Here is a 13,999-nt window from a genome sequence, read left to right on the forward strand (position 1 = left end):
TTGAGAGTCCCCTCTCCAACCGCGCCCTGCCCTCGGATCTCTCTCCCGCTCTCTCTCTCTCTCTCTCTCTCTCTCTCTCTCTCTCGGCCCCAAGACTAACGGACACAGGAGCTCGACCACCACTGTTGCAGGACAAACCTTGTATGCAGCCCGAAAGCTACGAGTTTTAATTCACTGAGTGCCGTGCCCCTTTAAGACTCACAGGTAGAAGTAGACTAAATTGATTCATGTCTTCTTGCGTATTTGGGTGTGCACAGTTTACTCCTCAGGGTAATATTGGTAATGGAGGTGTCGCTATTTTTGCGCACCCCCACCTGCGACACATTGAATTATAGTTCTCTTAGATAATGTGCTTATAATATCATATAATATTGATTGATTGATTGATTGATTGATTGATTGATTGATTGATTGAGTGATGCTAGAAATTAATAATGACACAACAAATGTTTTTTTTTTTCAATTAAATGAAGTTTTATCAAAACATCAGATTTACAAAATTACTTTATTCTAACAAGAAACTCAATCGACAATACTGTTTTTGTGAGAAAACATTTTCTTTTTTTATAACTTGACACCATTATTCCCCACCGTTGGAAAAAAAAATCACTTTGGTTTTACATTTGCCCACAAACCGTCATGCACAGTTGTGCGTTGGGCCTTTATTGCTCAGTTAGGCTAAACTATGGTCAAATCTTGAGAAAATATTTCCAATGTATAAAAATAAAGACAAAGGAAGAAAAAAAATGAAGACACTGTAGGCCTATAACCTATTAATGTGTGTGGAACCGTGAGAACCTCAGTCCGTATGGTTTTGGCATAGGAACATAAGAACAGAGGAGATAGAGAGAGAGAAGGAGAGAGGGGAGGAGAAGGAGAGATGGGATGAGAAGCAGAAAGGAGGAAGGGAGCAGGCAAGGGAGGAGAGAAGAAGGAGAGATGGGCCACATTGCTGGGAAGAGGTGGGAGAAGGATGATTCTTGACTTTTACTTAAGACCTCGTGTTTGCTGCTGAAATAGGCCAACATCAATCCTCCAACCTATTCAGACAAATTGCCTTGTCTTTGACGAGGGATAATCATTGGGTAAGGGAAGGCACGAAATACGTCAATTTCATCTTCATCCTCCATCTGCAACTGTGCAGGTGTGTCCGTGTCATTGAAGGCCTCTCCGCCATACCGGAACCTGATGTGCCTCATCGTCAAGCCCTGTCTGTCACAGTAGGCCTTCATGAGTTTGCTGAGAGGTGTCCAGAGGTTCAGTTTAAACTGCACAGGCCCGTCTGGCCCAACCACCTTGAGGTTGATGTGCTCGCTGTTTTGGTTTGTAAGGCTCATTGGGTAAGGGAAGGCCCGAAATACGTCAATTACCTCTTCATCTTCCATCTGCAACTGTGCAGGTGTGTCCGTGTCATAGAAGGCCTCTCCGCCATACCGGAACCTGATGTGCCTCATCGTCAAGCCCTGTCTCTCACAGTAGGCCTTCATGAGTTTGCTAAGAGGTGTATGCCACTTAATTATAAACTGCACCACAGACTCGTCTTCTGGCCCAACTACCTTGAGGTTGATGTGCTCACTGTTTTGGTTTGTAGGCCTAAGGCTCATTGGGTAAGGGATGGCATGAAATACGTCAATTACCTCTTCATCCTCCATCTGCAACTGTGCAGGTGTGTCCGTCTCATTGAAGGGCTGTCCGACAAATCGGAACCTGATTTGCCTCATGGTCAAGCCCTGTCTCTCACAGTAGGCCTTCATGAGTTTGCTAAGAGGTGTATGCCGCTTAATTTTAAACTGCACCACAGACTCATCTGGCCCAACTACCTTGATGTTGATGTGCTCGTTCTTTTGGTTTGTTAGGGCCATCATTGGGTAAGGGATGGCATGAAATACGTTAATTTCATCTTCATCCTCCATCTGCAACTGTGCAGGTGTGTCCGTCTCATTGAAGGGCTGTCCGTCAAATCGGAACCTGATTTGCCTCATGGTCAAGCCCTGTCTCTCACAGTAGGCCTTCATGAGTTTGTCCAGAGGTGTCCAGAGGTTCAGTTTAAACTGCACCACAGACCCGTCTGGCCCAACCACCTTGAGGTTGATGTGCGCATTGCTTTCCGTTTTTCCGCCCTCCTTGGGATTCTCGCCGACCATGGTTATTCTGTGCAGGCAGCCATGGAGAAGGAACTTTGATGGAGCCTCTAGACCTGAATACTTTACGACACTTGCATACACGTGCGACTTCTTGATGACGTACATTAAAATACCACGCCCACTTACTGTTTTGTCTGTGTGTGATTGGCTAGTTTCTGAGATGTCGTCAGATCTTCTCGAGAGCGTACGATTCGAGAGAGAGAAGCATTATCGGCGTTGTTGCACCTAGCACTAGCTAGTTACATTAGCCTCTGGTTGAACACTAAAATAAACAGCGAGGAATCAGTGTTTTAATTATCACAAGAGCAACACATTGTACATTCAGTTTTAAAATGGTTGGCGTCAAAGTCATCGGCCAAGATTCAGATTTCCAATCTGAATTAACAGGCGCCGGCTCCAGACTGGCTGTGGTGAAGTTCACTATGGCAGGGTAAGGCTCAAAATCTACTATCAGGCCTTGTACATTTGTGTGCAAGTAATTAGCTCAACTAGCTAGTTTGCCACACACTTGGGTTTGTGTTTGTGTGGATTGAATGTATGACAGCAATACGTGAAGCACTGTAACAGTACCGTTGAAAGAATACAAGTTGATTTCTGGTCACTAAGGAATATCATTTTGTAGCTAGGCTAACCAACAAAGAGATGTGTTTGGTACGCTAAGCTAACCTGTTAGCTCAGGGCTAAACCAGTGTGTTAGCCGAGGTGTAGAACTAGGATTTAACCCAAGTATGCTATTGGCTATGACATAGCAAAATGACAAGCTAGTGCGCTAACTAGGCTACCGAGAGCTGTCAGCAAGTCCCAAGTCAACAATGCAATGTTACATTATTTTTTAATTTTGTGTAGTAACAAGCAGTTCCTAGCCGAAAATCACCCCTCTGTATCATTAGGATTATGAGATAACCTCAGTGTTCCAGAGTTTGCACTGCCACAGTTACGTTTGCACTCTGTTTTTGAAGATCAAGAAGTCTATCTCAAGTAGCCTACATTATCTAATAATCAGTAATCGATGCAGTGGCGTGTGTCTACAAGCTTATGTTGCTCTCTAATCTCACATTCCACATTTGTCATACTAATGTGGCTATACAACCACAATAACCCATGTTTTCAAGTACATAGTCCATAGGTGTAACCTGGTTGTGCGTATCTGTCAGAACCAGGAAGGGGGTTGGTTTCATTTTAAAGTACAAGGCTGCTGTGATAATGTAGAATGAAACAATACGTGATCAAAGCCTTATCTGACATAAAAACGTCACCTATTGACAGAGTGATGTGAAAATATGTGGTCTGCTATATTCAGAATGTACTGAATATTCTTCTAAAACTTAATATTGAATGGCACATGTGCAGTCGTTAACAAGGAATCATTGTACACTTGGCATGAGCAAGCTTTAAAAAAAATGTATGTTGGCGTTGTTTGTTCTGTTCTGTCATAACAGGTGCAGGCCTTGCGTCAGAATACAACCTGCTTTCAACATGTTGAGCAGCAAGTACCCTCAAGTTGTTTTCCTGGAAGTTGATGTCCATGTCTGTCAGGTATGCTAACACAGGGGGATTAAATATCACAGAAAACTTGTATTCATTACAACGGCACAAACTTGAAGGACAAAAGTAAACCGTGCTTTCTCATGGCCCTGCTAATTAAACAAATTGGTTTTTCACAGGCCACCGCCGCTGCCAACAACATTTCTGCAACGCCAACGTTTCTGTTCTTCCGAAACAAAGTACGCGTTGATCAGTACCAAGGCGCTGATGCGGCGGGACTGGAGGAGAAAATAAAACAGCACGTAGAAAATGACCCGGGGAGCAATGAGGACTCAGACATTCCAAAGGGATATGTGAGTATTTTGGTGGAGACAAGTGTTTTACAAGTGCATATGATGCTCCTCAAGTGTGTCATGTTGGTGTTTTGGTTCTGTCTAGCTTAAGGGGCCTATACTACAAAGCTGGTTCAGGATAAGTTAAGGTTTAGTTCAGAGGTAAATCATCTAATAGAAGAGCCTGGAGTCCTCATTTTCTTAAGAAAGGCTCTTGTATTAGATTAGATTAACCAGCTTTGTAGTATAGGCCCACGGTGTAGTGCTGTGTGCTTCAAAGAGTGGTAAACCAGAAAGGTTAGCTCAAAGCAAGTCGAACCTATTTATTTGTTTTGCTAGAAAGGAAATGCTCTATCCTCTATTTTGTCACTAATCCACTTCTTGGAAAATATCCAAAGGTGCTAGAGAGTAGCATTTTTCTGAATCCATGTTTGGTATATGATCTGTGGGATATCTGATATGTGAGGTAACTGATCTGGGATGTATCTGATTTGTGATATTGAGATGGGTGAAATGGCAGTCACTATATGTTTCTTGTCTCTGTCAGTGTGGTCAGAGGATTGTACATTCGAAGAAGTTCTTAGGTTTTTGAAGACTGCAGTCATTGCAGCATTTGCCCACATAAAAACTCTTGCCATATTAAGAGTGGCATGTCCTTTTTGCAAGCTTTTTGCTTTGAAGGCTTATTTTGCAACAAGCAACGGTCAAATCTCTAAAACTGGTGATTTTGTTTGTTTCAGATGGACCTCATGCCATTTGTAAACAAAGCAGGATGCGAGTGCCTGAATGAGAGTGATGACTGCGGCTTTGACAACTGCTTAATCAAAGACACATCCTTCCTCGAGTCTGACTGTGACGAGCAGGTATGTACAATTACAAATGCAGATTTGAAAGCACTTCGAGTCAAACCTGGGTCCCTGGTGTAACAGCGTAGTGCCCTACCGTTTGAGCCACAGCTGGGCCCTGATCAAGCTTCTGTTGTGATGCATTTAGTTTCTTGTATTTATTCACTAAGTTGGACAGGACACTTTGGGATTTTTTGGTGTGAACGCTAACAAAACATTCTGCCGTATTGACTGGGGGGGGGGGGTTACAAGGACACAAAAACGGATGAATTCTACTTGACTCTTGCTGTAGAACAGTGGTTCCCAACCTTTTTCTTCAGGGACCCATATTTTTACCATTGTAAGCTTTGGGGACCCAATAGCGCGAGCGCCCGCACGTGAGGGAGTCACATGATACTCTGTTTCCTGTGAAAACTCATTAATCAATAATCATTAATCAATAAATGTTTAATGGATCACTTACATTTTGTTGCTTCTCTGCATGTATTAGTTAAATGCTTTGTCATGTATGCAACATGGGCTATATATGGTATTAAAATCAAACCCCTTAAAATCAAGAGGGCTTCGCGACCCACTGTGGATCTTTGGCGACCCATAGGTTGGGTCCCGACCCATAGGTTGGGAACCACTGCTGTAGAACATGGTGAGGTGAACCGGAGAATTCCGGCCATTTGGGCAAGATATCTTATCTGATTCTGGCCAAGGGATAATGGCTAAAGGGGACCCTGCGAGAAATGTTCATGTGCACTGACTGCGCAAAGTTGTTCAATTGCGCTGTTTTCAATGAAAGCGGGAGGCAGCGGGCAAACGTTTAATCTTCTATGAAGCTTTTAGCGTGTATCAAAATGCTTCAGAGTAAATTGGCTTGCTGTTTGGGCACATACAACGAACTCCAATTGGTCATTTTAGCATTAGCTAGCACAGATGATGCATTTGGAGATTTCAGAAATGGCACACCTACCTCTCCCAACTTCCATCTTCCAGACGTCCTTAGAAATTGATCGCAGAAGTCATACATTGTGGTAAACCATTTTCTTTTTGTCCACCAAAAACGACCCTCAGGAACTGAACTATACACATGGCTTTGTTTGTTATTGTTTCGTAGCAGACAGCTGACTGGTTTCAACACCCACATTTTTGCCGCAATGTCAGTGTCACATGACTGCTGGAAACACCCTATTCTCTGTAGGCTAAATCATCAGGATCGCGCTGTAAAAGATCCCTCTCCGTGTAGCACATACTGTCTTCCTCCGTGGTCAGTGCAATACAATGTCCACATCTGTACCACCATGTCTCCCCACTGCGTGACCTAGCTCTCTGGATCCTCGGTTTGAGCCATCCTCGCTGCGTCTTGTGCCAACAACTCCTCATCTGTATACTTGTGTTCAAAAAGATAACCCCGACCATCAAACTCTTCCATTCCTACATCAGAATCTGACGAACTATCCATCTCAAAATTGCGAACAGTATACTTCTGAAGGCGCCTCTCTCCTGCAGCTGAATAATGAGCAAATGTCCGCTGCTTCCAGCAGTCACGCGACACTTTGACAAACATGGCAAACATGGGTGTTGAAACCAGTCAGCTGTCTGGTACGAAACAATAACAAACATAGACACGTGTATAGTTCAGTTCCTGAGAGTCGTTTTTGGTGGACAAAAACAAAATGGATTGCTATAATGTATGACTTCTGCAATCAATTTCTAAGGACGTCTGTGGAAGACGGAAGTTGGGAGAGGTAGATGCGCTATTTCTGAAATCTCCATATGTATCATGTCTGTGCTAGCTAATCAGTCCCTCCAGGATTTTGCACAGGGATTTTGTGATTTTTGCGAGTCAAAATGTCTGATTTTGTGGCGGCATTTTCTCATTTTTTGCAAAGATTTTGCTGCGGATTTTCTCATTTTTTGACAAAGATTTTGCACCCCTTTCTGGATTTTTTTGGTAACTGAAAACCACAATCAGTCTAAGCAGGCTTAAGACAAAAGAGAGAGAGATTCAGAAACACACTTCCTATATAATAGAATAATACAATATTGACAATAATATTATATAACAAAATATATTGTCAAAAACTGCCAGAGCGTCTTATAAGCCAGTGCGTCCAATGTGTAAAAAAAAAAAATCATGGCCGCGACACTCATAAATCTCTGTCGATATTTTAGAACGACTTCGGGGGAAAACGGGACTGCGCGTTATGAAAAAATACTTGTGGGTATAGCCTACCAGTAGGCTAATGAAGAGCGTCGCGGGGTACAGCCAGGTTGTACCGCTGCAACGCGGCTTACAATGGCTGCACCTGTTGGACATGCGACGCGTCTCTCTCTCTCTCTCTCTCTCTCTCTCTCTCTCTGGTGCTCGTATTGCACGCTGTTACATATTATTTGCTTGAACACAACTGCAAAAAACGCTTGCCAAGTGATGGCATACACGCTCTCGTTGACATGGTTGTGTGCATGGTTGCATGAATTCCGAGGCACAGACTTTATGTGCAATAACACAGTGAAATGCGTGGAAGGGCCGTTCACTTCCTATCCACACTTCCGAATCCTTTGCAATCGGCAGTGATTGTTATCAGAAGGCTTGTGCCTACGCATAGACATATACCCTTAAATTACAAACATAGCGAACATTGAAAAAAGATCCCAACGACCGTCAGGTAGCATGCTCATGAAAGCGACAGGGGAGAGTGGAGAAGTTGCGCAAAAATGTAGGCCTAAAGATGTTTGCTACTGTGCGACAGCACCGCCACTATTTCATGACTGCATAGCCTACACTTCTTCGTCATGGATAAATGGGCAACAATACTTTTTCCAGCCAGGATTGCACTGATAAGTAGGCTACTGCTGTTAAAAAAAGGTCACGGGTGTCCGACGCCTGCGTGTATAGTGAGGGAGGGGAGGCGAGAGACGCGGAGCAGCTGAGATGAGGGTCGACTTGCGAAATAGCAGGCAATTATTTTTTCAATGTTTCAGTGACATATTAACAAAAATGCTTCCTATTGGTTTTCGTCTCCGGTGGTATTGTAGTCACATTTTTATTTTTTGACGAAAATATAAATCAATAAACTCCACAGAATGTTGAAGGGGACAAAGGGGAAAATTTTGCGGGAAAAATGCGGCTTTACAGGAATTACGTGGCATCGTGAAATTATGCGGAATATCATTGAATTTGCATGAATCCACGCGATCGCTGAATCGCGAAAAACTGGAGGGACTGGCTAATGCTAAAATGACCAATTGGGGTTCGTTGTATGTGCCCAAATAGTAAGCCAATTCACTCTGAAGCATTTTGATACACGCTAAAAGCTTCATCGAAGGTGGCAGGCGTTTGCCCGCTGCCTCCCGCTTTCATTGAAAACAGCGCAATTGAACAACTTTGCCCAGTGCGTATGAACATTTCTCGCAGGGTCCCCTTTAGCCATTATCCCTTGGCCAGAATCAGATAAGATATCCAGAGAATCGTATATGAGAGGGAGATAAAGAAGGCGGGTTATTTTCCGGTATCCACTTTACGCCGGGTGAACACCCCTTTAGGAGACCTTCGATTAGGAGACCTTCGGAGTCTTGAGGTTGAGAATAAATGGAGTCCCCTTAGCGCTGTAGATGGTGGTAGCTCACGTCTTGTGCAAACACCACGAAAAGAGAAGAAGAAGGAGGGACAACGCCCCCTTACCCTTAGGAGACTGAATTTTGTCATGGAATTTCTGGAATATCATGGAATTTCATAAAAGTTTTTCCAGTCATGGAAAGTCATGGAATTTCACCATTTTGCATGTACAGTCATGGAATATCATGGAATTTTCTTAACAGCTGTGTAAAAGCAAAACTTTTTTTTGTTTGGTGTATAACATTGTTTCTTACTGGTTATACTGCAACACTTTGCCAGAGACGGCTTGGTTTTTACGTTGTAATGTGCAACATTCTAGAATGCAATGAGCACACTGACGGCTCGTTGTCGGCTCTAAGGGTGAACATAAGGCCATTTCTTTTAACGGAAGTGGTCATGGAAATTCATTTTTTTAGGTCTGGAAAGTCATGGAAAATCATGGAATTTTATATCTGAGTTAGAGTGGGAACCCTGTATTATATATCCAACCTCTTTGAGATATCTTGCCAAAATGGCTGGAATTCTCCTTTAAGCTGAAATGTTTTGGCATTATTTCTACTTCATTTTCCCTTTTCACATATCTGCTAAAACCTGTGCTAGCTGAAAGTTTTCCCTTATGTTAATAGGCCGGCGCTCGTGGCCACGTAATGTCACGATTGTCAGGTGACACTCCAACGTGGTGAATAATGGACCCCCACCCACCCGCAGTGCTGCTTATTTTTTGCGGCATTTTGCATTCTCCACCATACAGTACATCATATTGTAAGAGAAGAAGAAGTAATAATAACTATAAGGCATGCGTCAAGTGCGCAGAGGCCACACATGGTTTTGAAAAAAGTTTTTCTCCGCACTGCAAGTTATGTGCTGACTCGACAAATCCTACTGTGAAAAATTGCAGTCTAGGCATACCTTCTGATTGTTCCGTACATTGTGCAAGTTTTTGACTCCTGAAATGTTTGGATCCATTGCTTTTTCAGCTCCTCATAACGATGGCCTTCAGCCAGCCTGTGAAGCTGTTCTCGATGAAGCTCCAGTCGTCTGAATTTGGTAGGCTCTATTTTTCTCTACTTCAACCACTAAAGTGTCCTGTACTTGTATGTCAACAAAACAAAGGAATGGAAGCTGTATGCAGTTTTGTTTGTTTTTCTGTTGTCGGTAGTCTACTAAGCGATCTAAATGGGTTGTTCCTTTTGTTAAATATCAATTATTTGCTTATTGCCATACGGCTACTCGCTTAAACTATTCGGGTGACCACATTTAATGACTACAATTTTTGCTAATTGTTCACTCTCTGCTGTGTAGCACATGCCCCCAAGATTGTGAAGATCTTCATCAACCTGCCCCGCTCGATGGACTTTGACGACGCGGAGAGGAGCGAAGCCACACAGCAGTTCGACCTGGCCGAGGAGGACTACAAAGAGGATGGCCTCATCCCGCTGAGATACGTCAAGTTCCAGAACGTCAACAGTGTCACTGTATGTCGCTACTCTCTTAGGAACCTGCACTGTTTCATTTTCATGTGTCACTATTTCATTTTCATGTGTCACTATTTCATTTTCATGTGTCTGTCTAACTGTGACTGGAGTCTGTGATGGCCGACCTGGACCCCGTTTCTCAAAAGCATTTTTGCTAATCTGTTAGCAACTTACTTGGTTCCCAATGGGAAATTGCATTGCAACTAGAGATGCACCGGATCCTGATTTTTAGGATCCTGCCGGATACCGGATCCACTGCTTAAGATCCTACCGGATCCGGAACCGGATACCGGATCCTACGAAAGGGTTGAAACACATAGCCAACTCGCACACGTGGGCCCTTTTTATTACGTTGGTGAAAACTATTTTTAACACTCATTGGCTTACTGCCACACTGCCTTCAACGGCCGCTTCCAAAAGGCTTTCACTCCATGCAGCGATTGGGGTTGTGAAAGACTGACTGAAAAGCCTAGGCTACGTTAAAAGTAGAGATCGTGATTCTTAGGTAACTGCCGGATACCGGATCCACTGCTTAAGATCCGTTGGATCCGGATAGTCTGAAAAACCCTATTATCCTGCCGGATCCGGAACCGGATCTTGGATCCTGTACATCTCTAATTGCAACCAATTATGTTGCCAAGTTAGTTAGCAAAGATATTGTCGAGAAAAGCTCCCCTGTCTTCTCAATCCAGTGTCACAAATGTATTCCTGTTCCAGAACGTCAACAGCGTCACTGGATGCCCTTCCTCTCTTGGGAATCTTTGATTTTCCTAAAAAAAAATTGTGTTCAACTCTAGTCTGTATATCTATAACAAGATATATCTATTCTAATCAATTGAATTTGTTGGCTAATCTGAATGCCTGGGCCAAGTGTTGCCTTTGGGAAGTGTTAAGACACACCCTTTACTCTGTGAAGATTAGGGCTGGGTAAAATAATCGATTCAATCGATAATCGATCGATATCATTTAAAATTCACGTAATCGATTCACAGTGCACAAAATCGATTTTTTTGCTCTTTTTCTTTTTGTTCTTTTTGTTGCATTTAGGTCTATGGAAAATACCCAGTAGGTATTAGTCAATTAGGCCTAGGCCTACTTATTACACATTAGCAATCTGTTACTACTGTCAAGCCACAGCCCTTTGACATTTTTATATAAAAATAGGCAACAGCATCTTTTGGGGGAAATCCTTGCACCAAAAAGGGAACGGATTGAATCGATTCTTTGTGAATCGAATTGAATCGAATCGAATCATGATTAATCGATTCAAAACCCTCAGAATCGAAATCGAATCGATACAGGAACATAGCTGCAATACCCAGCCCTAGTGAAGATTCTGAGTCATCCAGAGAGGTGTCCAAAGTTAAAGTAAAAAAAAAAAACATGTGAATTGTCTGAGTAACCGGTAGACCTGTGTCTGACTGGTTGGATCAATTTTGTGATGGATCTTTTAAGTTTTAACTATTTTCAGTAACAACAGTCTATCTACCTCATAAGGTGCGATGTAGCAAATGGTGTAATAGCTAATATCACATGCTAGTGTTGTAATTACACTATGATTTTACTTTTACTTTTACTTTTGACACTTCTGCTTCCAGATCGTGTTATGCAGAATTTAGTTGTCATTAGCTGGACTGTTTGTTGGTGTAGAGAAATTACGGATGCACACTTATTCAATATTAATCAAAAGCTGTGACGTTGGCCATGGCAAGTCAAAAAATGGAAATCACAATTTAATCATTCTGGCTGACTTGGGGCATCCTTGAAGCCAGAACATGTTGACAGGCTGGTGTTTCTGGCCAAAAATATGTAGGCCTTGCTTAAGTTTCATGCAATTACCTTTTACATTATTGCAATTCCGTGTTACTTTATTCATCCCTTATATAATGCGTCCTATGCTTCATTATGTGAACTCACAACATTCTGCCTAAAATTCATTTGATTATTTTGATCCAAATAATCGTGATAATCATTTTTCCATCATCCTACAGCCCTAAGAGAAGTTTAAGTGCTAGTGTTCCACCATATCAACCAGCCTGTTGATGGAGTTCTTAGGGAGAGAAGTGATTTTGAATTAAACATCTTTCAAGTGACAAGTGGTCGTCCAGTTGCTTACAGTTAAACTCTTCAGACCCCTTTAACTGAGATTGGCCTGTGTCTACTAATGCATCACTTGGCAAGAAACTGTGTGCAGAGTGAGGACGTAGATGAATATTATTGTTAACGTAATGTCTATCTCTCTGTGTTGCTTATCTAATTACAGCTATTTATTAAGTCAAACCAAGGAGACGAGGAGACAACAAAGATTAATTACCTGACCTTTATCGGAACTCCAGTACAAGCCACAAACATGAACGACTTCAAACGGGTACGGTGGCTGCTATTTCTGCTGTTCTTACAAATACCCCAAATACTACATACAGTATCTACATTTTTATCTATAAGCCACACAAAGTACTTCAACATTTTTTTAACAGCACTTAATTTGTCAATTCGTCTTAATGCTAACAATGTTAAGGAAATTCAAGGCCCATATCTAGGCCCTTATTATTATTATATCCATAGTGAAGGCTTAATTGGCAACAAACTAGAAATTTGTGAATACGCACATGGCAAATGATTTATTTTGCATAATGCAAGTCTTACAAATCACTTGTAAAGACAGTTAAGCATGTATTTGTGGCTAACTTGTCAACCCTATTCTAAAGTATTACTGAAAATCGAAATCAACAGCTAATGCCCTTCATGCCCTATTGTCCTTCAACCAGTCTTGCTGTTGATTCTAACCCTCTGCAACCCTTTCCTCCTTCACAGGTTGTTGGAAAGAAGGGAGAGAGCCACTGAAAAACAAGTATGGGTACACCGCTGCAAAAACCCATCCGCCAAAGCTGCTGGTTGTTTCAGCTGTAATACAAAATGGACCAGCGCGTCTCTCTCTCTCTCTCTCTCTCTCTCTCTCTCTCTCTCTCTCTCTCTCTCTCTCTCTCTCTCTCTCTCTCCGTCTCTTCTCTGTGTCTCTTAGCTCTCAAAGAGTGGAATCACTGCTGGGGCTGAGACAGCTCCCTTCAGATATTTTTATTGTAATCAAAACTAACGTGTAAATAAAAAGGAATCCTTTTTCAAAGGCAGTTACCCAGTGTATTTTAGTACTTGCTCTTTCTTGGGTATTGAAAGTAAATGGTGGGATGGCCTTCCGTCTAGCTGTTTTTTGTTTTATTTCTTATACGTATTTGTTGAACGTACATGAATTCATATATTTGTTGTATAACATCACTGCAACTAAACAGAACCACCACACATGTATCTATTGTGTCTTTTTCCTATCATAATACCGATATCCCCACAACATCCTTGGGATATTTTAAGCGCATTGGTTTTGGCCTTCCGTTAACATGTAGAGTTTGACAATGCACATTTCGAAACTGGTTAAAAAAAACACACACACACACATTAAGGGGACTAAAACAAAGTTCCCCCTACCGAAACCGTCTCTGGCTACAGTGCAACTGTCACAATGGAGTTTTTATTTTATTCTTTTCTACATCGTATTTATCCGTTAATCGATAAAACAATTATCGGCATTTCAAAATATCTTCATAAACCAGGGCCTTGTTTGTATAATAATTCCAATATCCTCACTTAACGAGGTCCATGAAGTCCAGCATGCAGGGGGGCCATTGGAGGGCATTGCCTCCCCAGCCAAGCTGCTGTGCCCCCCCTGGGCCTATTCACCTAAATAGGCTGATATGGTCATTAATATGCAACAAATGGGTATTTTTTTCTGAATACAGTATAAAGTATAAGATATAATGCCACCAATGCTTAACCACCATAGCCCTAATAGAGAAATAAATGAATAGGCTACATTATTTAGACATTGTCAGTAGACCTAAATGTGAAATAATAAGTGAACAGTGATCCCTTGAAATAATGGGATTGTCCCGTGATTAGAACCAAACGTACTGTTCCATATAGAGCTGAAACGGAGCCCACAATTTGGTTAAAATGCAGGAAATTGCATCAAAGAAATACAAAATGTTCTGGGGGAGGACCCCCATACCCCACGCCAAGGTGCCCCCCCATACTCCATCAAATGCCGTCCAACGACTTG

At 42.2% G+C, this 13,999-nt stretch overlaps 2 protein-coding genes across 2 annotated transcripts; one reads left to right on the forward strand and one right to left on the reverse strand.

The window, feature by feature from the left end:
• Positions 1–599: 599 nt before the first annotated feature.
• On the reverse strand, positions 600–1,576 carry LOC134458985 (small ubiquitin-related modifier 2-A-like). Its single transcript, XM_063211348.1, has one exon. It carries the CDS (start codon positions 1,485–1,487, stop codon positions 1,041–1,043), a length of 447 nt encoding a protein of 148 aa, XP_063067418.1. The 5' UTR covers positions 1,488–1,576; the 3' UTR covers positions 600–1,040.
• A 735-nt stretch (positions 1,577–2,311) lies between these two features.
• txnl1 (thioredoxin-like 1) lies at positions 2,312–13,191 on the forward strand. Its single transcript, XM_063211349.1, has 8 exons — positions 2,312–2,574; positions 3,584–3,680; positions 3,809–3,982; positions 4,702–4,824; positions 9,391–9,460; positions 9,716–9,888; positions 12,152–12,256; positions 12,703–13,191. The coding sequence occupies exons 1-8, from the start codon at positions 2,477–2,479 to the stop codon at positions 12,730–12,732; spliced, it is 870 nt and encodes a 289-aa protein (XP_063067419.1). The 5' UTR covers positions 2,312–2,476; the 3' UTR covers positions 12,733–13,191.
• Positions 13,192–13,999: the final 808 nt, after the last annotated feature.

Source organism: Engraulis encrasicolus, chromosome 11 (genome assembly GCF_034702125.1).
Source record: "Engraulis encrasicolus isolate BLACKSEA-1 chromosome 11, IST_EnEncr_1.0, whole genome shotgun sequence".
In the NCBI taxonomy this organism is placed as follows: domain Eukaryota; kingdom Metazoa; phylum Chordata; class Actinopteri; order Clupeiformes; family Engraulidae; genus Engraulis; species Engraulis encrasicolus.